We start from the raw sequence: 26,032 nt of genomic DNA on the forward strand, positions 1-26,032 counted from the left end.
CAGTTTGTATCTAGTTTACGTCACAAACTGCTGAAGAATTTACGTCATCAGTACTATGTGCAGCGCTCTCACGACGGAAATCAAAATGCATCTTTAAAATGCTCATATTTGGAATTTTGGAAAAATACTTTTCTTCGGGCTCCCGCAAGTGAAATTGTGTTCTACGTGTGAATGAGATTGAAAAAGTCGAAATCCATCCAATGTCCCCAAAATTGGGTGAGTAAATGAGGCCCCTAGTTCCAAACCCGGCAATCTCCATTGCCGTGTCTAAAAATTGTGCGATCATTACAATATTTCAAAAGTGAAAGAACCGGAAAACCTATCCGCGAATTTTTATTACCTAAGCGAGAAAATTTGGAACATTTTAAAAACAGCCGGACGTTTTGATTGTCCCTCGCAGAAAATTAATATGATTGCACAATTCTTATACAGAGCAATGGAAATTGCCGGGTTTGGAACTAGGGGCCTCAAATATTTTTTTGAAGTAGGTATGTCATTTTTAGGGATGGCAAAAGCTTGGGTAAATTTTAATTTTTTGCCTTTAATCGGATTGAATCAAAAATAACTATGTACTTATAAGAACTGCGTGCGGCACATTTCCTGTTGATTTGGTTTATTTGAACACATAGGCAGGGCCGGATTTAGGAGATGGCCACATGGGCAGCTGCCCATGGCGGCAAATCGAGGGGGCGGCAAATTTTGCAATTTTCTTAAATGTGGGTAATAAAAAAAATTGGATTGAGGAAAATTTTAAACGAGAAAAGGCGACCAAATCTCTCATTTTCTGAGAGTATAGTAATTTCTAATTTTGTCGTCTTTCGGTGACACAGGAGAGAGCACCTTTAATTAGTCGAGTTAAGGGAGAAACCAAACACGCAACTTGGCCTGGAGCGGCGCGACGCAGATAGCAATGATGACGAGGACTTGAGATGAAAAGGAGAAGCCCTCGGCGCGCCGGTCGGCATGCAACACATATCGCGCCTACAAGATTGCATAAATACTTCATGCATTGCGTCGTCAAACACAGTGCGCTACAGTGCGTTCAGCATCATTCGGCTCGAACCCATAGCGCCTACAAAACTGCATGAATACTTCACGCATTGCGCCAAACAGTTCTGTCAGCGCGGCGCGGCGGCGGAAGTTAAAATTATCAAACCACATTTCGGTTTGTTCCGGAGACAATCTTTCATAATTTTTTATAAATAGATGCCTTGTCTACACGAAGATAGGATTACGGAACTTAAATTTCGCGCAAAGTTCCGTGAAATTTTGCTAGTAGTGTCAACAGGGCTTTCGCAAAACATGTGTCCAATACGGGTAAACGCGTCTTATGCACATAGGCGGTTCTAGACCTTCATGTTTGGGGGTGCCCAGAGGTGGAAAATGTCGGAGACCGGCCCCAAAGGGGACGGTCGCTCAGGGGAGGCCTAATTTTCGGGCCTCAAGTTTTATCCCATTCCTACTCTCCTTTCTATTTTTCTCTCCTTTCTTTCTACTTAAATACTTATAAATTCAACGTAGAAAATTGTTAGCAAAACTTTCCACCAAAACTACATTTTCTTACCATAAAAAAAAAACAGTAGAATCTTTGTAAAACACGGCTATCAATATTAATTGTGTTTAAAACATTTTCAATTAATTGCTGGGATTTTTTTCAGTGTGAGCGAATACAGAATCTTTAGAAGCAGTAATTTGGTCTTTTTTAGATCAATTTTCAGATTTAAAAAATTCATGAAATAAAAATATTGTCAATTTTTTGCGCTTCATAACACGATTTTTTCTTGACGTGTTTACTTGCCCAAAAGCCTCTTTCACGGTTCCAGTAACCGTAGGTACTTAATTTTTGCTTGGGGGTGCCCGGCACCCACTGGCACCCCCGTAGAACCGCCTATGCTTATGCAACCCCTTAGGTACGTTGACTTTATATTTTTATTGATGTTTCAACCGAATGAGAAGGAGGGTGGCAAAATACAGGCGGCCCATGGGCGGCAAGTAGGTAAATCCGACCCTGCACATAGGTATAGCTAATTTCTTTTTATAGGTAGGTCTGTAGTAAATTTTTCTTTTCGCTCTGTCATTAAGGCATAAACTCAGGTTTCTGATGTAATAGCCACACACCTTTGAAGAGCTGCATTCACAGATATCAGACAAACTAAGAGTAAAGTATTAATTGGATTTTTTTAACAATATTCTTACGATCAAAATAAAAAACTTGACTTGAAGCATTAATATCAAAAATAGAATAACAAAATCTGGCGAAACCGGTTCAAGAATGTCTTCGTAGAGCCTTGGAAATTGGAACGGCTGCGCGGTGAATGATCTGGCGTACAAAACAATTGCAATGTGCTAAAAACGCCTTCAATTCAGAGACATTCAATATGGACGTCCAGAAAGCACGTATAGTTTTATTCTGGCATCGACATGAACGGCGAAGTCTGCTAATGAAGAGATTTATGATTAGCGATAGGATGATATTGTGCTATTTCTCTGGATATTTCCCATGATTTTAATCGTGCACTGGAAAAATGACCTTAGTACGCAACGCAGAGGGAAAATTTTCAGGTTTTTTGTCCTGGCGTGCGGTAGGGTAGAAACTTCGGTTTTAAGATCCCGACGGAAATTGCTCTCTACTGTCCTAAGAAATAAGTTTCAAGCTGTTCAGCGGGCTGATTTTTAAAATCGATAGGCAAGGAGAGAGACAAAGGAGACAAAAGGGAAATAGAGATGTATGCATCTAAATGTATCAATTGCAATTGACATTTCTTGTGCTTAATGGTTCATAAATTGTTTTATGATTTGTCACGGACAAAATCGTGCCTAATGAACACAGAATTTGCGTGCACGAGGTAATGTTCTGTTGTTTTGGTTCAAAAAATCGCAAATTTCACAAGAATAAAATAGCCACTAAATCAGTCCAATTAAGGCGGTTTTTTTCTCCAAGGTCCATTTTCTCGTGGATGCATGGTCAGAAATTTTCAAAATTAAAATAAAAAATTCAGCCCTGGGCTAACAATGAAAATAGGAATAATATTGTGTGATACTAATGCAGTACCTAACGTTTTCATAGAGCCTGAAAACGAAGCAGTGAAGGAGCGAGCGTTGCGACTGCGCGTCACTAAAACCCCTTCATTTCTGCAATATGCAATACGGGCATCCATAGAGCACGAATAGTTGCATCCAGGCGTCTGCATATAAAGCTCAACGGCTCAACCTAATTGGGTGTTTTATGGTGGCGGTAGCGCGGTACTGCAGTATTCTCTTGAGATTTACCATTTGAAATCACGAGGTTGGGAATAAATAAGTAAACAGGCGTGTTAAGATATTGGGAAGCGTAGTTCATCAAAGGAAATACGGCAACGTCTGAAGGATATACTTTGAGTTTCTCAGCACGGCAGTGGGCTACGACTCCTTTCAGATGCCGCCGTAAAAAACTCCTCGGGGTAGGAAAACACAAGACCCAAGGAGCATTTTTCGCTAGCGATTTTATCGCCAAAAGTCGCAACTGCTTAATCAAAGTATTGCAATTTTTCCGTTGAAAAATGCTTGCTTGGGAATGTGGCGATGTTATAGAACACAGTATTTTATCGTAGGCGATTTTTCTAAAATACAATTGCGACAAGATCGAGGATAATTTCGCAGACGTTGGTGATCTTAACGATTTTATTACCATAAATTGCAACTTAATTTCAAAATATTGTGATTTTCCAGTTAAACATTGCTTACTTGGGAATAAGGCGATTTTGTAGAGGACAGTAGATTTTATCGAACGCGATTTTGTTGAGATAAAATTGAGACAAGATCGAGGATAATCTCTCAGATGTTGATGATCCCAGCGCGATTTTATCGCCAAAAAATCGTACAAAAATCTCAACTTAATTTCAGAATAAGCCGAAAATATTGCGATTTTTCCGTTAAAAAAGGCTACTTGCGGGAATTGGCGATTTTATAGAACACAGTAGATTTTATCGAGCGCGATTTTGTGGATATAAAATTGCGACAATATCGAGGACAATCTCTTAGATGCTGATGATCCTAGCAGTTTTGTCGCCGAAAAATCGTAAAAAATCGCAACTTAATTTCAAAATATCGCAATTTTCCCGTTGAAAACTGTTACTCACGATCTTGGGCAGTGTTTTTCAGACACGAAAACGTGGCACGTTTCTCGTGATAAATTGAGAAATTTTCGATTTCGAAAATCGATTTTACCGAAGAGGATTTTCTTGAGATAAAACTGTAATAAAATCGAGGATAATCTCGCAAATCGACGGTGTAAGTCGGTAATTACATAACTCGTTTGCGGTGTCTGAAAATCTCCGTTTCTGTGTTATTTTTTTAAAAGAGAACAAATTGACATCATTCCTTGAAGTTTTTGCAGAATTTTCTTCGCACAGAGAAGAAAAATCATGGCAGTTTTAAAGAATTGCCGTTGAGGAGTTTCCCGTTTAAAAAATAAAGTATGACAGGAAGTCTGCTGCGACGTCGCAAACCGAGTTATGTGATTGCCGACTTACAACGTCGAAATGTTGATGATCCTAGCGATTTTATTACCAAAAAATCGTACCAAAATCGCGATTTAATTTCAAAGTATCGCGATCCCTGGTAAAAATTGGCAGTGGAATCTGTGTTTCAAAATACCATAGACCTACAGCCGGCCGAAACGCGTATTGGCGCCTACAAACCTAACAGGGATACTTCACGCATTGCGCAATGCGTGAAGTATCCCTGTTAGGTTTGTAGGCGCCAGTGCGCCGCCGTTCCGCTTTGTGTTAGGCTCTAATATTTAATCTCGTGGAGTCAGCGTTTTTCAACTCATGACTTTGAAATGTTTGCACACTCTGTATGGATTATTCTCATTTTAATTGATGGAAAAAAAAAATAATGTGCGTTTCGTAAATATTAAGGTGATTCCGTACAAACTTAAGGATTTTCAAAGCACACGAATTTCTACACAATTTCTTATAGCCTTTTATAGCCGATGGCGAAAAAGCAACAGCCAGGCGATAAAGTGTAAAGCCCGCTGATAGGAACTATAGCCCGACTGTATAATTTTTTATCGCTTCGTGTAGCCCGGCCGTATGATTTTTTCCCCTTTCCACAGCAGACTAAGTATATGATTTTCTATCGCCTTCTTCAGTAGGCTATTAGAACTCCTATGGTATTTTGAAACGCAGCTCCTATCGCCAATTTTTACCAGGGATTCCCCGTCAAAATTGCTAATGGACCACTAGACAAGGTGCAAATTTCAGCATTCTGATACATGTTTCTTAACCAAAATTTCACGTAGAACACGACGCGCACAACGAAAATTACTGAAATCACATCCTTACGAAGATATTTAATAATTCTTGATGCGTGAATTCAAACCACCCGCTCATGAAAACTCAATGCTCTACGTGATTCACATTGCGCGCTAAACGTTTATCATGACAGTCTCTGCGATATAAAAATCCGGCAACCTCGGTCTTGACGCTTTGGCTCAGCTGTAGCAAATTGCTTATAGTTTGAACAACGCATGGTGGGAAATGAACATTGCTCGATCGAGGAGCTTGCTGAAACCGTTGTAGTGCGCGATTTGACTCACGTAGAGCTTTGAGTTTCTTGTGGGCGGGCAGTTCAAATTCCTCGTAACCAACGTGAAATAAAAATGTTGATATCTCCGTTAGGAGCTAGTTTCAGTAATTTTCGTTGCGCGTATCGTGTTTTACGTGAAATTTTGTTTAAGGAACATGTATCAGAATGCTGAAATTTGTACCTTGTCTAGTGGTCCATTTGGAATATGGTGATTTTACCGCGCTATCCGGCAGCCTCGCTCCGCACCCTCGCGAGACTCAGCGTCGTCGTCGCGGCGCGGCGGCGTGATGCAACGGCGTGGATTGCGCAAGCGCCAACTTGGACGCAAAGCTCGGAGGGATGCTCCCGCCTCAGTGGCAACTTTGCGCTTAATCGATACGGTTCCCGCGACGCGACAGAGCCGCGAGCCTTGGCGCTTCCCTCCCCGTCGCGTTAAAGTGGTGTCAACGTGCGCTTCGCGCTCCCTCGCGAGTGTGACATTTTTGTGACGAGTTCGATGACGTTCGATTGTGATTTGACGAGAGTGCGATGAACGTTGGTCTGTGATCGCTTGTGGTCTGTGTCGCTATTTGGGATTTCAGTGCTACGGGAACCAAGGATTCACAGTTTATAAAGGTGAGTTTTTTACCCGCGGAACACTCATACTGCACGGAAAAAATTAATTGCTGATTTAACGACTCAATTGCTAAAAAAAAAAGTGACAGCAATGTTTCAACGTAGATTTTACAACAAAAAAAATGCTACTTTAACCACTCCCGTGGTTAAAGTAGCTTACAATAGGGGTAATAAAGTAGCATTTTTTCTTGTAAAATCTACGTTGAAACATTGTAGTCACACTGGATAAAAAACACACCGGATCTAGTGTCCAGACTCTTGAAAACATTGACAAGAAAAAATACTCTTGATTCGACCGGATTTCTGCTTGAATCAAAACGAAATCCGCTTAAATTAAGAGGCTTGGTTCTTGATTTGAGCTAGATTCTGATTGAATCAAGAGTACTTTTTCTTGTCGATGTTTTTAAGAGTCTGGACTCTAGATCCAATGTGTTTTTTTTTTTCCAGTGCGCTTTTTTTAGCAATTGAATTGTTGAATCAGCAATTTAATTTTTTCCGTGTGCCGTGCTAAGGAAAAACGCGGTATGATTATTCGAGAGTTGCCAAATTTTCATCGATAAAGCATGTATTTTTGACGAAATGTATGCATATTTTTCCTTGAAACTTTCAGATATTTTAGATTAAATTGCGTAAAACATCATGAGAAAATTATGGAAACAAATATTCCCAATTTTCTCAGTAAATTCGGTTTTTATTGGAGGAAATTTGGCAACGCCTGAAGGATCATACGGCGTTTTTCCTTAGCACGGTAGCATAGAAAAAGGAGGTGTTTGCATCTTATGAGGATTGTTTACCCCGTGACGTAGGTCGGCACAGGTACTCTGGCAAAATCCGGAAGTCGAAGTATGAAAAATGGACCATAACGTCCGATTTTCTTGCTTCTAGTTTTAAACACTTTATATAGAATTACTTTTTTTCTGTAAATTACACCATTTCCAAGAAAATCGACGATAAAAGTCGTCCGTACCGACCTACGTCATTAAAAAAACCCAAGAGTCCTGAAATACAAACACCTCTTTTTTACTTTTTTTATGCACGAAACTTACGAGCGGATCTGCTGAAACAGACTCGACCCGGCCTTAATCCTGAAAATTTGACAAGCCAGGAGCATGGATGTACCTAAGTCCCTAGATGACTACGGACAATGAATCTGGTCTATTGTTGGCTCTGGGTCCTGACGGAATATAAGTCAGTAAGCCAGCAGAAATAAACCCCCCCCCCCCCCAAAAAAAAAAAAACAACTCAAAAAGTGAGTTTTTCCGTTAATTGGGTGCCACGAAGTCAGGACTACTCACCAACAATCTTTTCGCCGAAGGGACTATTCGTCGTTTCTCTGACGAAGGAACATAGCTCCATTCCAATGTTGCAAAATTGACTCAAACAAATCAATTTTTTACAAGAATACACCTGTGGAATTTTTGTCCAAAAAAAAAATCTTATATTTTTGCATGAACAGATCAGAAGAAAAATCAATGATAATTTCAGTTGGTACGAGGTCTGTTAGATTAGAAACCGGATTTTGGTCATAACTAGCCCACTATGAGTCCAAATTACGTTTTCTTGAGCTTTTCTGATAGCTGAAAACATATTAAAGAACGCTACGTTCACAAATTTGAAAAATCATAATTAGCTTTGTTGGTATGTGGCTTGAAGTTAGGCAACCTCAAGGGTGTTTTGCGATTTTTATGTTTGACCGAACTTGTCTCTCTTTTTTCGGTCTTGCACTACATTTTTGAACCCACAAGGACGATTGGAGTTTCGTCTCCATATCGTAGCCGTACACTAAAGTATTGTCACCGAAAATTATCCCATCCAAAAATGTAGGATCATTGTTAGAACGTTCAAGCAGCTAAAGGGAAATTGACAATTGGTTGGATTTTCGTTCAACGGACAACAATCAAGGGGCAAGTGTACCTGAAACTCGATGCGTGTCTACATATTCTATCAAAATTGTATGTGCAGAGCCTTCAGAAATATTACTCTGTTCAACAAGCTCGAAACGACCATTTTCGAGCACTTTTGCTCGCACTTCTTCCACGTGACAAATGTCAGTTGCCGTTGAGGGTCGATTCCCATGCTCCTCATCTTTGACGAACTTCTGACCAGTTTTGAATCGTTTAACCCACTCAAAACAGTGGGAACATCTCATACAATGATCTTGGTAAACTTTACTTAGCATACCAAAAGTTTCGGTACAGATTATACCGAGTTTAAAACAAAATTAAATGTTGAGTCTTTGCTCTATTAGTGATCGCATGCTGAAAATCGCAAAACGCACCTGACCTACTCGTATTCAAGATGACACAGAATAAATACTGATCAAAATAAACAAAATCTGTGAACGTAGCGTTCTTAAGTATATTTCTAGCTATCAGAAAAGCTCAAGAAACCCTAAATCGGACGCATTGTGGGCTAGTTATGACCAAAATCCGGTTTCTAATCTAACAGACCTCGTAATTCCCGAGATTCGCATGTTAAAACTGCAACTTGCGAGGGTAAATTTGGCAACATTGAGCTGTAGTCAAGTTCTTCCGTGGGGGAAACGCCGTATTCACTCACACGTTTTTACCTACGACTGCTTAACCCACGGATATTGCTTTTTCACATACAAGCGCTTTCATCAAGTCTCAAGTTGCAAAAGTTAAAATTGAGCACCGTTCTCGCAGTCACGTCCAAATAATTGAAAACTGGAGTTAGAAATCAAGTTCGCCTTCAACTCGATGGATGCAATTTGAGCGGCTCAGGAGTTTAAATAGTTGTATCACGCATTTTAGTTTATCGAGATAGCCGAAAGACGAGTGACTTTCGATGACCATCGCAGCGAGACGTCTAGTAACTTTTACTCGATTCTCCGCGTAGAAAACAATTTTGATAGTGACATTCAAGGCCGGATTTACCTACTTTGCCGCCCATGGGCCGCCTGTATTTTGCCGCTCCCCTTCTCATTCGTTTTGAAACATCAATAAAAACCATCAAGTAAATGTGCAGGAGGAAGAGGGGTGCATAAGACGCGTTTACCTACTCGTGTTGGATACATTTGTTGCGTAAGCCCTGTCACCACTACTAGCAGAATTTCACGGAACTTGACGCGAAAGTTTAGTTCCATAAACCTATCTCTGTGTGGACAAGGTCCTCCATTTATAAGAAATGAACCAAAAAATTATGAAAGAACAAACATAAATGTGGTTTAATGATTTTAACCTCCGCCGCTGCGCCGCGCTGATCGCACTGTGTTTGGCGCAATGCGTGAAGTATTCTTGGAGTCTTGTAGGCGCTAATATGTGTTACATGCCGACCGCTGCGCCGAGGGCTTGTCCTTTTCATCTCAAGTCCTCGTCATCATTCCTCTCTGGGCTGAGCTCCAGGCCAAATTGCGTGTTTAGTTCCTCTCTCAACTCGACTAATTAAAGATGCTGTCTCTTGTATCACCGAAAAACGACAAAATTAGGAATTACTATTTTTTTTCTGAATCCGATTTTTTTATACCCACATTTAAAAAAAAAATGCAAAATTTGCCGCCACCTAAATTTGCCGCCATGGGCCGCGGCTCATGTGGCCACCCCCTTAATCCGGCCCTGATGACATTGAGGTAAGTTGCTAAAGTTAGAATTGAGTACCACTCTCGCGTTTACATCCAAATATCCGGAAAGAGGAGTTAGAAATCAAGTATGCCTTCTACGCGACCTCACCTATGACTTCCACAGGTTGTGTAAAATACTTGCATGTGGGTCAAGACTCCTTTTTTGAAAAAAAGTCGTGTATGCCAGGGTTATGCATGAGGGTTAAATGCTGTGGGTCAAGAATTGTGGGTGAAAATGACTGGGTGAATCATACTATGGTTGATAAGTCTGTGGACGAGTGGTAGCGGAATCGCTTAGTGTGGGTCGAACGTATTCTTAATCGTTTCCTGATGAACAACGAAAACCGAATGATTTACAATAAAACTTTTTTCTGGCCTACCCCGAAAATTGAAGGCGAAATTTGCTTGCTGCGGCGTTGAGGATTTTATTTTGTTCCGAAATTCGCGCATGATTCGCAGTTTCTTACAGAGGTGGGTTTTTTAACGAAATATGGGTGAGAGTAGTCTCCATGTTCTCTCTCTGTCAGTTCTGTTTCGTTTAAAGTTTTTCAGTCAAGAGGGGAAAAAAGGGGGAAATGATTGGTTCTGCTGGCAGAAAAATCCTTAAATTACATACTCCGAACATTGGGCCGTATACTTACTCGTGGTCGTTCCTTAACCAGCTTGTTTTCTTCAGGATATGGTTCACATTAGGTACAAGATGTTTCCAGGTCTGCATCCGAAAAATTGAAGGCGCAACATCGACTTGCGTAGCATTTATGTCCTCTCCGTCCGTGTCAGTTCTGCTTAATCTTGAATTTCCAGTAAAAAACACACAAAATTTAGAAATGTTGGATTTTGGTTAAAAATACTCGGTCGACAACAATCCCGAGTTTAGTTTGCTATGGTTACAGAATGTTACTGTTGCGAGAGCAGGACTTCGGTCGTGGACACAGAATACTCATAGAAAGCTCGACAGCCCTTTGGACGAAGTTTTCTGTTATCAGTACCAATTTCATTTTTCGACTGAAAATCTTTGACGAAGCAGAACTGCAGCATAATGTAAATAGAGTGGGTAGGTATGAAATGATATTACGCACTTCGCAGTTTCGCATTCAATTTTTCGCGTCGGCCAGAAATCGTCTTCAATGCAGTGATGGATATCTAAAGACTTAAAAAGTTCTAAACTGTGAAAATGGAGGGAGTTTTGGCACTCGGATATGACAGGCGCAAATGCTTGGGTCTACGCACGTTGCTATTTCGTCATTAATTGTGAAACATCTTCCTTGCTGCAGCAATTGTCACCCATGCATCCAAGGCATTTATCGCTGGTGAACATCTGGTGAAAGCCTAAACATGCATAACTCTATTGCATGCAACGTTCAATAATCTTCAATTAAGTTTCATTTCTTTTAAAACAAAAAGTATACCTATCTCTTCGAAAATTTCCAAAAAAATGATTTTGAAGTAATAATGTACAAATGGACGTATTTATGCTGAAAGGAAATATGTTACACGCAAACCCTATGTACATAGTTCCTCTTATCGTAAATGCGTCCAAATCACAGAGCATTTCAGGCAAAACATTTTTTTTTTGTTTTTTTTTGTTTTTATAAAATTGAAAAATGAACGAAGATTTGTAGCGTCGCAATCAGAGGTCGGTTCGCATTTTTCGAGTTTGGTCATTCCTATGATCCTATGAATCCAAAATCATGAAAACACAGGTAGTTCAAACATTTTGACATAGCAAGCAAAAATTCAAAGTTTTGGCTATTGCGTGGTTTTAGTGCAGACTTTTGCTTTTTCTATGATCTTGCAAAGACATGCAAACTTCAGGAAATTAGAAGAGAGGAATTCGGAAAATGGTGTTGGAGTTTACGTGCGTTCTATTTCGCCTTCAATTTATGAAGTAGGCCAGATAGCATACTCCAAGCAACGATAGTTAACTACTCGAGGATTTCTATCTTATCTTCTCTCTTTCTTATCATACCATCTTATCTTCTTATCTTACGTTGCTTTATACTGCCCGAGGTTGAATTACTTAAAATTCCAAATTCACTATTTTCATGCTGATTCTGTTTTTTTTTCTCTCTCTCTCTCTTTTTTTCTGTGAGAGTGACCCCATGTTCGATCCGTGATTTCAAAAAAAGGGAGAGAAGTATGAACGGACAGCGACAAATCTATATTTGAGAATAAATACAAAAAAGGAGGGGTGAATTAATTACCTCAGGATATTTTCACATGTAATTACATTAAATACAATGAAATTATACGCAAAATATGTAGATACCATGGATTTGTTATCCAAAGCATTGCGGTCAAATAATAGAGCTAAGTCATGCTCTGAAAATTGATAGGTACCATCCATCAAAATGATGTAATTAAGATATCAAGGTGTTCATGAGTAGAAAAAGTAGACAGATTATCAAAATTAAATGATATATTAAAGAATAACATAATGGTATAAAAAATATATTTAAGAAAGGTTATAACACTAAATGAGTATCGTTGGCTTGAAGTAGCCTGTAATAAATGGAATCTCACTTAATGGAGCTAATAAATGGAGAAGGTAACTAAGAAGCACCTGCGAAAATTGTCATTAAATTTTAAAATCACTATCCTACCTTATTATTAAGAACAAGCTTAACCTAAAATATCAAGAAACTCTAAAAAAAACTTTGTTGGAAAGGAAATGTATATTTTTGGAGGAAAGCTGCCTCATTGAATTATTCTTCCGAGATATATAATCAGTATGGCCAACTCACAAGGAAGTAATGCGAATTAAAAGAAGTGATGCAATGATAAATTAATGCTTAACTCCTGAGAAATGAATGCAATCACAATATTGACAATCACAAAGATCGCAAGAGAGCGTAGGTAAGTAAAAAATAAAAATTGAAAATGAACAGATAAAAATAATTACCAGAGAAACAAGGAGTAAAGAATGGGTTAAAAGAGCAATTAGGTAGGTCTGAGAAATCATAATTCACATAGAAAAACTGATGAGGAGGAAATGTGGCTTTTTGGAGAAAATTCCTGCCTATTTGATTTTTTCTTCAGTAATAAAGAAGGATTTAAACTTATGAGTAATAAGGATTGAGTGAAGTGATGCAAATATCAATTGAAGTTAAATTCATGAGGTTCTGATGTGACTTCAGTAAGTATTGAAAATTGTAAATTTCACGAGCAAAAGTAAGTGAATGGGAAATATTGAAAAAGAACAGAAAAAATTAAAACTCAGCTCAAGCAAATAATGATGGACACATCGATGGCTAAATACAAACAATGCGTAGCTCAAATTCAACGTTCAAAAAAGCACTGCTTATGTTTTATTTTCTTCAAGGAAAAGAAATGTTCCATTGCCATTTTGTGTGATTTTTGAAGAAACAAGAAAATAATTTACTGAAAATTTCAATAAAAAGTTTTGGTTCCTTTCCCTAAAAAAATTTAACATGGGCAGAGACTTACAACGTTGCAATCTGAGATTTGCATTCTTCGAATTTAGCCAACCATATTGCAAATAAAGAATGAGTTTAAAGAAGCAATAGGGTAGGTCAGCAAAACCTTCATCTAAGAGTATATATTAAAAATATGGACAATGAAACTACCAGACCACGTATCTCGTTTGCGGTGTTTAAAAATCTCTGCTCTCATGTTATTTGTTGAAGGAGAACAAATCAATATCATTTCTTGAAACTTTTACTGAGTTTTCTTCGCATATAGAGGAAAAAACACGTAAGTTTTCAAGAACTGACTTTGAGTAGTTTTCCATTTAAAAGATAGAGTGTGGCAGGAAGTCGAAAATGTCGCAAACCAAGATACGTGGTCTAGTAGTTTCACCGTTGATTTACATATTACAAACAAGCATAAAAATTCAGAAAAAAATGCATAATAAGTGAACTATCAAAATGACGCAAAATTGCTTCAAAATTTCAAAAGAATATGCAGAATATGCATCGACTAAAAGAGTTTATGTCAGCACTTTTCAGCAATAGCGGGAGGAATGAAATGCAAAGAAGGCTAATATAAATATTAAAGCGGAAACATAAATGAGGCTAAAACTTGGATACTGGAATATGTTGTTAAAATTCATAGATGAAGACTGTACACTTATTAAAAACTTTTCATTTTTCTTGGAGATTTGTTGCTTTAAATGTGTTTTGATGGGCAGCAGTCCTGCCAAACACGACTGAAGTAAAAAACATCTAAACAAAAATGAGTTTTTAATAAGTATTCAGAATTCATAAGTGGTATTAAAGGATGGAAGGAATTTTGATAAAAAAACATGTTTACTCTTTAGGGTAACTTATTCAGGTAATATTGAATGACTAAACAAATCAAAACTAGAAACCTTCCGTTGATTTTCATTCCTTTAACTTTTAGTAAAATTTTAATGGGTAAAATCTGAAATAAAAAACCGAAATATGTAAAAAGGATTTCACAATGATTGTAAAAAGAACTTGGGTCTAATCACATAGATGTTGGCGTGTCTCTGCGAAGAGCAAGATAGAATTATTGAATTGTCGCAGTGAAAAAACTCTCCAATAAGCTCATAAATGCTGATATAATTATGGAGCTTACAAATAAAAGCCGAAGTACAGTTTTATTAATAATACCCATGAAGAGTAGATTTAAATAATGGTAGATAAACTAACAAAATAGCAGCACTGTATTGCAAAGGACGTGGGAGCATTTTTTACTGGGCAGTATAAAAATAAAACATTAATTTTTGGGACACACATGCAACGAAAAAATAGTTTACTTCTGATGCTTTAACATGCTCAACAATTGGCTGACAAGGTGTTTATGCTTCTTGGCAATTGCCACAGTGAGCAGAGTATTTCCTTGACTGTTGCGAGCATTTGATAAAGTATTGAAGTCGTCAGAATTTACAGCCTTTAACTTTTTGATAATTTCATTTGTTCCTCTTTCTGCGCTTTCAAATAAATCTTCGATTAATTTTAAAAAGGTCAAGATATTCTGATCGGTGGCAACATTGAAAGGAGTTTGATTTTCTTTGCTTTTAACATTAAACATTGCTCCATTTTTTCAATAATAATTTTACAATTTCCAAAGAGCCATTTTTGGCGGCGATGTGTAGTGCTGTGGTCATACTGGAAGTAGTGCCGAAGTTGACTAGATGATTTACTTTGTCACGAGCTACCTTCTGAAGCAACATTTCCACTATTTTCTTTTGACCTTTGGCTACCGCAGTGTGCAGAGGTGTGTTTCCTTTGTGTGTAGTTAAAGAGGGATCCGCTTTATTGTCAAGGAAAAACTTTACAATGCTTGCGTGCCCATAGCTGATGGCATAGTGTAGCGGCGATCTTCCATTAATATCTTTTTCATTGATGTTCACTCCATTTCCGAGTAGCCTTTGAATACTTGGTAAGTCACCATCACTGGCTGCTGTAAATATATTTTTTTCAAGACGGCCAGTGACATCTGACATATTTTTGTCTCTCAGCTTTAAAAGCAAATGTATCATATCCATTCTTTGTTTAGCAAGTAATGCAAGTTTCTCATCAGCCCCATGGAAGACATTCCCTAGCTCACATAATTCTTTGAAGGCTTTGAATGAACTTACATGTTTACCTTGCTTGAAAAGTTCTTCAGCGATGGCAAATTTAATGCACAAATTATCTGGGTGATTTGGTTCGAGGAATTTTTTCTGAATACCAAGGATTTCTTGAAAAATCTTCAGTGCCTCTTCAGACTTTTTTTGTTGAGAGAGAATGCTTGCAATACTACGGTATGTTCTCATCGTTTCGCGATTCTGAATCCCCAAAACTAATTTCTTCTTCTCCAAAACCTCTCTGTAGATAAATAACGCTTCCTCTGTCTTACCTTGACTTAAAAGCACTAATGCCATGTTATTTCTTGCTCTTATAGTTTCTGCATTATTTTCGCCTAATGATCTTTTCTTACTTTCAAATAAATTTGTATTAATACTTAGTGCTTCTTCGTGCTTACCCAACTTCTCCATTACTAAGGCCATGTGAAATAAGGTATCTTCAGTGCTTTTATGATTTGGTCCTAACAGTTCCTTTTGCTTTGGATAAATCTCCTGAAATATGGAGAAAGCTTCCTCATTTCTGTCCATTCGATGCAGCACCAATGCAAATATACTTTTGGCGTGCAAGACATCTTCATTGTTGATGCCTAAAGTTTCCACGAATTTTGTACACACAACATCTAAAATATTGTATGCCTTAATGTAATTTCCCTTGGAATAATGTAATGCAGCTATTTCTACTTGTACATCTAATGTTCCAGGATTATCTTCTCCTAGTATGTCTTTTCTTCTATCAAGTATGCTTTCCAACTCCAACATAATGCTGTTGGAGCTTAAATTTATACTTTCAATTGAAACATTACCTTGAAATGTCTGTTTCAACTGATCTACTTTTGGAAAATTATTGAGAATCCCAGCAACAATTAGGGTATGGTTCTTTTTGCAACGAGCTCGCATTATAGCTTTTATTACTTCTTTATCGGTTATTCTTTTAAGATTACTGATAACTCTGATATTAGAGTTCTTGACATCGCTGAAAGCTTGGTCCACAGTCTCCAATATCTTGGTTATTTTTTGTCTTTGGAAAGTTCAAGGGGTGTTTGTTTACTATCAGAGATGCAGTCATAAATAGCACCTTTCTGTAATAACGAAATAACTGCTTGGAATTGAGAATATTTTGCGGCATAATGCAGCGGAGAGAAACCTTTATCAACGGCTATATTTGGATTTGCATTATTTTCCAACAGGCAGTTAATGATTTCATCGTAGCCTTTCCATACAGCATAGTGTAAAGGGGTGCCATATTTAGAGTGTCTGACATCAATGAACCCCCCTCCTTAATAAACTTTCTAACCAGCACAGCATTGTTCTGTCGCACAGATCCAAATAAACTTTCCGTTGATGCTAATAGACTCAAAACATCTTTGTCTTTTGTCATTTTAGTGGGTTCCAATTTAACACCAAAATGGGTAGCTGAATCAAAACGAGCTCCATATTTCAGAAGAATTTTCACAGTTTCTTTAGTGCTATGAGTGGCTGCAATATGAATAGGTCCTAAACCATTTAAATCCTTGTAATTTACGTCTGCACCATTAGTTAGTAAATAATTGATTACTTCTAGCTGGCCTTTCATGGCAGCATAGTGCAACGGAGTCTGCCCTGCTGCACCGATTTCATGTATACTTAACCCCTTGCTTAAGAAAAATTCTAAAATATCTGTTTTGCCTTCTCTGGCTGCAATATGTATAGGTTTTGAGCCTGAGTTATTTCTTGCATTCATATTTGCACCATTGTCGACCAGAAATTTTACAATTTCAACATTTTGTTCTTGAGCAGCAATGTGGAGCATTGTCCATCCATCGTTACCTTGGGCATTTATAGCTACTTCATTTTGTTGAAATAACATTTTGGCTATTTGCAGATCAGCACGAGCAATTGCCAATTCGAGAGCAGTTCTGTTTTTATTATCTTTTGTTTCAACTTTTGCCCCACTTTCAAGAAGAATTTCAACAACCTCTGCATGTTTCCCACCTACAGCAAGGTGTAAAGCAGTACCAGAATCACTCATTATGTTCACGTCGGCATTGTTTGCAATTAAAATTTTGACAACTTCTTCATGACCTTCTATAGATGCGAGAAATAATGGTGTCTCGTTTCTAACATTTACAGCATTAACTTCAGCACCTCTACGAATCAAAGCATTCACTGTTCTTTCATCACCCTTTACAGCCGCTAAATGTAAGAAAGTAATATTTTCCACTTCTTTATGATGGATATGAACTCCGTTTTTCAGAAGAGCCTCTATTATATCCTGGAAACCTGAGAGAATGGCAAGAGGTAGCGGATGATTTTTGTTATCATTGACGGAGGCTCCATGGGCTAGAAGTAACTCAACAATTTCCACTTTATTAGACTTCACTGCCCAAATTAGTGGAGTGGAAGATGATTCACTTGCATTGACATCGGCTCCATATTTAATCAAAAGCTCAACAATTTTTTTGTTCCCTTCTTGAATGGCTAGATACAGTGCTGACCCATCTTTTAACATTTTTGAATAAGCCTGACATTTTTTTTCCAACAAAAGCTGAACTATTTGCTCATGACCTTCACTGATAGCTGTACCTAAATACGAAATTTTGTTTGCATCTGCATTATTGTTGATTAGAAGCTCAACAGAATCCTTACATCCACTAGTAATAGCAGCGTTGATTGGACTTACTACATCTTCATGATCTTCAGTTGAAACTTTAGCTCCATTCTGCAATAAAATACGGATAGCATCAACTTTACCCTTCAAAGCAGCTTCTTGTAATGCTGTGGAACCATTAGTATGTCTTGCATTAACCTTAGCCTTATTCTTTATCAAAAATTTGATTATATGCTCATGACCTCCTGAAGCAGCAGCAAATAACGGAGGTGGACTGAGAGTATTCTCCATATTAACATCAGCTCCATTCTTGACAAGGAGTTTTACAATTTCTAAATGGCCTTGAGCTCCTGCTAAATGCAGAGGTGTTGAGTGGAAGCAATTTTTGCTATGAATATTTGCACCATGTTTCAGAAGAGTGGCAACAATTTTCAGATGACCATTATGAGCAGCCAGATGTAATGGCGTTTCACCTCCTAAAGTAGTAACATTCACATTGGCTCCATTATCAAGTAAAATATTAGTGATACCTTCATGTCCATCTTGCGCTGCATAATGTAGCGGTCCGTTGCCAATTTCCTTGTCGCATATATTAGGATCAGCTCCATGTTGAAGTAAAGCCAGGGTTACTTGCTCACGTCCGGTTTCTACAGCGTAATGTAAAGAAGTGCAACCATCTAAAACCCTTAAATTTACATCGGCTCCATATTTGATCAAGACCTGTAACACTTCTAAATGACCATTTAGTGCTGTTGAATGTAGAGGTGCTCTGCTCAGATCAGTTAAGGCATTTGGGTTGGCATTGTTGAGTAGCAGAAAATTGACCAAATCCAGGAAGCCAAATTCAGTAGCAATATGTAAGCATGTGTATCCACCTGAGGTTTGATTGCTATCTACGTTTACTTCCTTTTCCAATAGAGTCTTTACCACCTCTATGTGATTGTGGGAGACCGAGGCATGTAAAGCTGTATTACCCCCGGCGTCTTTTAGAAAAGTACTGGCTTTATTTGCCAATAACACTAGGACTGTTTCCTTGTGACCATTCTTTGCTGCTAAATGCAATGGAGTTTTGAGAAAGGTATCAGTTTCATCAACTTGTATTTTTGTATTTTTTAAAAGTAACTCTATGATCCTCGAATTTCCATGTTCAGCTGCTACATGGAGAGGAGTTTGATTGATCGAGTCTTTTTCATTGGGGTTCAAAATTCGTCCAAGAGTCATCTCTAAAACCTCAACATTTGATCCCATAGCCGCAAAATGCAATGCAGTCTGTCTTTTGGTATTTCGTGCATTAAAATCTGCTCCGTTCTGAAGACAAGTTTCTAGCAACTGTAAATTTCCCTCAGCCAATGCGGCAAACATTTTTTCCTGGTTGGATACAATCGCTAATTTACGGTCATGTTTCGTTTTGACAAAGGAGGGACTATCTCGCACAAATTTGCCGATTTTATAGTTGCCAGTTAATAAATTTTCAATGCTGATGAGTTTTTTTGCATTCAAAATCACTGCAAAGGCTGGATTAAGCGATGATAAATCAACTAAAGCATTGCCATGCGCTAAATGATCTCGTAAACATTTCCCGATCAAAAGAGGGACATGATCATCTAAATAAAAAAGATTTTTTTCCAAATATTTCTTGGAGTCGCCTAAAATCGACAATACGTCCAAGAGAAGCATTTCTACTGCCGTTCGGATCTCTTTTTGTTTTGTGAAGGAAATCAGTCTTTCAGTTGTTTCTCCTCCAAAACCATCGATTTTTAGAATATGTCGCAATTCATTCAGCTTCAAATTAAGTTTGTAATTGTTTTTGAAAGCTGTCCCTTTAAAAGTACTCTTTGGTGTCTCAATAGAAAAAAAACGGCCTTTTCCACTTAAATTCTGTCTTAATTTTTGAATCCACTGAATATCATTAGTTTCGGCTTCAGCAAAATAAACGAATTCATTCATTAATTTATTATATTCATCAAGCCTTTCATCTTTTTCACTCAATTTTGAAATCATATTTACACACAAACACATGGACAGGTCAATGATATTTTTCAAATCACGAGGTTTTATTTTCGAGCAGATTCTTTCCAGTGCCTGATTAGCTCGAAACTTGAGACCTCTGAAAGTATTTGAATCCATTACTGTATCATGTAACGTATGAAAAAAAACTGGTATTGATGAAATAGCCACAGTATAGTTGAGATCTGTGTCTTCTGGTTGGATATTTAAAGATTCCATTTTTACATTAATCACACTCAGCAGTTTTTCTTCACTATCAGTTAAAGCAGTTACTTTCTCTCTCAACTCAGAGACCATTTTTTTAAGCTTTTTCTGCTTTGTTATATAAGAAGATTTTGGATTAAGAAACGTTTGAGGAATTTCCTGTTGTGAAAAATTGGAGCATTTTCGTTCTTCCAAATTAAAATCAAGATTATCAAAAGTTTTTAGTATTGCTCTTAAGTCATCAATGCTTTCGGCTGAGGTAATTTTTTTTAAGAGGTACTCGATACATTCAACTTTATTATTAAAGAGAATATCAGCAACTAAGCTCTCTATTATTTTTGCATCGTTTTGGATACCACTGAAAAAACCAACATCAGCTTTTTCTTCAATTTCAATTCTTTGCATGAGAGAACCCGAGTGTGACAATGTGTTCCTTAAATCAATTATTACTTTCCTTGTATTACGTGGTAAAGATGAAAGCAAGAGTTCTCTCACAGTCTCCGAAAGGTTAGGGGATTCTAGTGTATTCTTGAAATATTCACCAATAGCTTGTAAAGCTCGAATTATGGACAGTTGTCCTTCCCTGGCACTAGAGTTTGCAAAGATAGCTAATTTTAAATAGTGCTTTATTTTCTCTAGGGAACATAAATCTCGAACCTTTTTGTACACCTTGTATAATTCACTGAACTCAGGATTGTTGAGAGTAATCTGTGCTACGATTAAATCACGCTGCTTATTTGGAAGAGTGGAAAGTTCATGAATGCTCACATGTTCCTTGAACATTATTTTGTCCAATTCTTCAGCAAAAATTTTGAGATGGCGTAGTATGAGACTCTTATTCAAATGAATTTTAAAAAATACATTCATTTTATGGATTTTTACACAAGAGAGAACAAAACAGATCAAACAAAACTCAACTTCTTCCCATGGTAGTCTGCTGTAGGTTGATTTTAGCTGTCTCTTTAGTACATACAAATTCTGCGCGATGAATTTAGCATCAAGTAAAAATATTTCATCTACATCTGCATTAGTGTACTCGGATTTTAAGAAGCAAATTTTCTCCAAAACTAATTTTGTGCGCTCAATAATATTGTTAATATCACTTTCAACAGGTTTCACTGAGACAGAATTTTCAGAGAAAAACTGAAGGTCTAATAGTTTACTCTCGACATATATTTCCATCTCTTCCGACAGGAAAACTCTTTTCAATTTTAGCTCTTCATATGCTTTGGAAAGAAGTTCGTCTAATTTATGGGGGTTGGAAGAAAAACAAATTCCTGGCCACTGATCAATAAGAGTTGAAAGAACATCTACGTTACTTGACTGGATAGCATAATAAAAAGCATTATGTTGTTCTGAATCCATAAGATCTGGATGATGTGAATCGCTTGCAGAAGTTTCAGGGGCCAAAATACCCAAGACTTTGCAATTGCTTTGAAACAAATATTTTAGAACACGAGGTCTATTGTGCTTACAACTTAATATAATTAAATTAGTATCAAAGAAAGGATTTCCCTCAGCATTGAGAAATTCTTTTTTTGTGATATTTACATTATTCATGTAGTCAATAACATCACAAAGTCTTTCAAAATCATCTAATTTATTTTTTATCACAGCTTCTTTCACTTTTGCTAGGACATAGAAGTAAAAGTCCTTAGCTTTCGATGTTTCACAACAATGCTTCTTGAAATCAGTAAGAAATTTCTTTTTTGAATTAAAAAAACTCAAAAGCATTCTTTCATTTCCTTGAAAGGAACTAGTTTGCTTATTTCCAGAGGGCATGGTTTTTTTTACACTGATAATGTACCAACACCCAATTAGACTTGAGAGAGGATCTCTATGCAATTTTAATGAGAGCTTAAAGAGAAAATTTTAAAAGCTGCTGGTTGATTATAAACTGAAGAATACACATGAATGAACTACTATGAACAATGATATTCAAGTCCCAATCAAGTTCACATTACAAGGAGCCCGAGGATTGAATAATAGACAGTTGCACTTACGCTTACTTTAAGCCACAGAGCATGCATTGAACACTTCAGAAACAGTCAAGAATTCAGCAGGGACAAACATTCTACTCATTCCAGTGTATAGAGCATATAGGAATACCGCCATGAAGGGAGATCAAGTAGAATGACAAGATGAGGACGTCATAAAATCCCAAACCTGAAAAAAGCAGGTACATTATAAAATGTAACAAAATTATGTCAAACATTATTTTAACGTAAAAAAATTGGAGCAGATTATTAGTCATTTATAACTGGTATGTAAATGCGTTAAGATGGTTCATGAAGGATTAAAAAGTCCCTAGATTTTGACTAACAATAAGTTACTGTCATCCCTCGGAAGAGAGCAGAATGGCTCTGTTGTAACGGTTAACCCATCCAAATTCTACTTCCAATGGATCAAATCTGGACTCAAGATTTCCTGTTGATTCTACTGCCCATATAGATATCACAGGATGCGGGTGAATTTCAAACATTTTTCTGTGCTAAAAAGCCTGGTATTGACACTCAGAGGTTGTGATCAAATTAAATCCCTCGTGCATGCAATAAGAGGACGGATACTAAAAAACAGAAAAAATCAATCAAATAGGGTTTGTTTGAATAGCTAAAACTGGCCTTTGACATTACTTCTCCTGGGATCTGAGAAAAATAGGAAAAATGGCATTACCTGTAGCAAAGGTAATTGGTGGGGTACTCAAATTCTTTTTGAGAGCTTAAGGTATGCATTTTAAAAAAAATTTCTGGCGAAGCTCACTTGGTGTACCTATGATTTTTTTTTTTTAAAAAAAAAAAAAAAAAGGTACTTAAAATTTAAAAGCTTTAAAATTGGCGAAGCTTGCGCTGTGAGGTTGACAACAATTGGATCACATTTAGCAAAAAGGAACAGGCGCGATTAAAGTTTCGTAAAAATGTTGCTTCTTTATAATTATCTAAAAAATCTCCCAGAATAGCAGGTATTTTTGGCTTCCCACCAAAAAATTGTTAATTTGAAAGGAAAATAATTATGCAAATTTTAATCCTGAACATACATTCGGTATTTTGAAAAGAGAATGAGAAGTTGCACAATTTTGAAAACACTGTATAATCGTGCTAGTTCCTTTTTTCTAAGTGCGATCTGCTTTAAATAGGGTACAAGGATTGTAACACCCTTGTGTACCATACCCTCTGCATTGGCATAAAAATGAGATGAACCAATTCCCAAAAATTCTCCAGAACTCTGAAGGGTGTTTCTTAACAAAGACTTGCTCCACAATTTTTCGACCTAACTTTTTAAGTATTAAATTATTCTGCTGTTATATAATTTGCCTCTGTCCATTGACAATTCCCATACTTACCTACAATCATCCAGGACTCTCACAGTTCAGACTTTTTAATATTTCTAAAAATGAATAAACTTCTGGAAGCATATAAGGCTGCTGTTTTGTCACAAAACAAGAAACAAATAAAAAACTTTGAATGAAAACGTTAAGAAATGCCAGTAAATTCAACACAAAAAGTTAGCTTCAACATGAATACCTGATGGTGAATAATGGATAATTAAGACTTGGGATACGGAAGAAAAACTCACTTACAGGAAGAGGGATTGGTGAGTTACATGACGGCTTCAAAGAAAGGTTGATCGCGTTCTGAGACATCAAATAGGGGGAGCATCTTTGATTAACTTAAAATCCAAAGCCATTGAGTTGGAAAAGTGGAAAAAGCTGGAAAATTCTGGAACTAGAAACTGGAATTCAGAAAAGTATTTTTATAGGTAAGATTCAAAAGTATGCATCAAATTTTAATTTGAGACTCAATCATTAGAGCATTGGTTTTTGCAATCAGTGAAATAAGCTGAGAGACTGGGCCTAGGATTTTCTGTATTTTCAGTAAAAATATAACATGAGGACAAAATTTTAAAATTCCTACAGCAGAAGAAGCTTTCAAAATACCTAATACCTTTATAATCTCTTTCAAAGAAATAGTTAGACAGAGTATTCCAGATTTTACTAACATTAGAACAAGAAATTTTTAAGAGATTTAATGGTGTTAAGGTTACATTAATGGTTTTACAAATGAGCGGATGTTGTGAAACGATATTTCTCTCACAGTTTTCATGATGACTAGAACACAATGTTGATCTCTAAAAGTATCATAGACTAACATACACATTAATATATACATAACTTATGAATAAATCAATACAGCATGTTTTTGCTGCTTCCAATCCGTTCAAATGTAAATTTCAATTCACTAGTTGAATGAAACATAAGACATAGAACAAGGAGAGCAGAATCACAGCAAAAAACTGTTGATTCCAGGTATATTAGGTTGAAATGACTGGTAATCTGCTATGCTAGGGAAAAACGCAATAAGAGCCATCAGGCGTAGCCAAATTTCCTTCAAAAGCCATCGGATTTTCCGGAAAATTTGTGAATATTTTTCTCCCAATTTCACAGAGGATTTCGGTTGCAATTTCATCTAAAAAGTCTGACATTTTAAGGAAAAAATATTCCTAATTTTTTTCCATATTAAATATTTTCTGATAGAGAATTTAGCAACATTCAAATGCTCATTCGGTGTTCTTCCTTAGCTTGGCAGTCATGCTCAGCAATTATTTTACTGCAATAAAAGAGACTCCTTGATATCAGCTCCTATGACCTCCATCCCACTCTTAACCTACGGATGAAGACAAGAGTCTTGGCGAGTTTGCCAACATATGTATAACTAAGTAAACTCACAAATGAAATTTTCATTTTAAAGGTAAAAACTGAATTGAGCAAGATATTCCCTCCTACAGAAAAATGCTGAGCAACACGAATTATGGCCAGTGAGGAAGGCAATGACAGACGCATTTTGGGTCCAATTGGACCCATCATCAGTGCAGCGCAGCCTCTTGACTTCTCTGCTTCCAAGCTCAAGGAAATCGTGAAAACCCGGACCAGGTTTAAGGGTGCAAACGAAACGTTTGACAAACTGCCAACTCCCGAGCAAATTATCCAAAATCTTGTCAATTTGGTTTTCAAACCAATACTACATTCAGAATGTACTCAGAGTTTACCACTCAAGCCAAGTCTTAAGATCACTGTCCCTATCAAATAGAACTGCACTTGGCAGCTCACTGCGGAAACACAGCTTTCATTTCTTCTATGGAAACCGAATCTGAGCCATCGTACAAAACCTTCTATTTTTTATACTTCCTCAAGACTAATCTTCGAAATAAATCCAGATGAACAGTGGCGTGCAGTGAGATCTTGTTCCTCACTTGTGTATTACCTATCTGCCCATTGACTCCACAGGTGGGATGAAAGCAGGTGAGACAAGCTGCGGCTTGCCTCGCCTGTTTCTGTCTTACCCGTGAGCTCAAAGAGCATCCGGATAATGTGCGAGTGAAAAATAAGATTGCGCGGCACAAAAAAGTGCCCAATACAGGCAGTGCAAAGTGCATAATATTCCAGAGAGAAAAGAAGTTTGAAAAAAGGATTTCTTACCACAAAAGAAGAAACAAATCCTGTGACTAGAAGAGGAGTAGGAAGGCAGAATATTGTTGGATGTACAAGCAAATTTGTTCGCTGAATTGATGAAACACTATAAAAGTCACTGAAAGCCAACAGAAGATTGGAGTCTCAAGATATTTGAGCATTTGGTGGGTGGCTGGTAAAGAGAATAATCGGCAAAATTCCGTCGAATAAGCAGAGAAGTATCACGTATCATCATGCATGATGATGAATTTGAAGCAGTGCGTGCCGATGGTGGTGCCGGGCGCACATTGTTTACGTTTTTATCTTTCGTCACGTGTTTACAGTGTTGCCGGACAATAAATTAAAAGTAAAACAACAACAAGGCTGCCACATCCGTGGTGTTTTTATTTTGTTTTCTTCTTGTGCAGTAGAAGAGAAGTTCGTAAGCTTGATTTGTGATTTGGTGGTTGG

The 26,032-nt window shown here is 37.3% G+C and overlaps 2 protein-coding genes across 2 annotated transcripts in view; one reads left to right on the top strand and one right to left on the bottom strand.

The window, feature by feature from the left end:
• Nucleotides 1-5,840: 5,840 nt before the first annotated feature.
• Nucleotides 5,841-26,032, top strand: part of Liprin-gamma (liprin protein kazrin) — a gene marked incomplete in the record, with an annotated part of 215,304 nt that continues 195,112 nt past the window's right edge. The window contains 1 exon segment of the mRNA XM_072304697.1: nucleotides 5,841-6,186.
• The window catches only part of LOC109035190 (uncharacterized), a 42,152-nt gene continuing 29,817 nt past the window's right edge, over nucleotides 13,698-26,032 (bottom strand). Inside the window, exons 6-7 of the mRNA XM_072304453.1 lie at nucleotides 16,487-21,981; nucleotides 13,698-16,338 (exon numbers count right to left, since the gene is read on the bottom strand). Of these exons, the coding sequence (XP_072160554.1) occupies nucleotides 14,775-16,338; nucleotides 16,487-21,981 (7,059 nt within the window). The 3' untranslated portion in view covers nucleotides 13,698-14,774. The remainder of the gene's footprint in view (nucleotides 16,339-16,486; nucleotides 21,982-26,032) is intronic.

Source organism: Bemisia tabaci, chromosome 9 (assembly GCF_918797505.1).
Source record: "Bemisia tabaci chromosome 9, PGI_BMITA_v3".
In the NCBI taxonomy this organism is placed as follows: Eukaryota; Metazoa; Arthropoda; class Insecta; order Hemiptera; family Aleyrodidae; genus Bemisia; species Bemisia tabaci.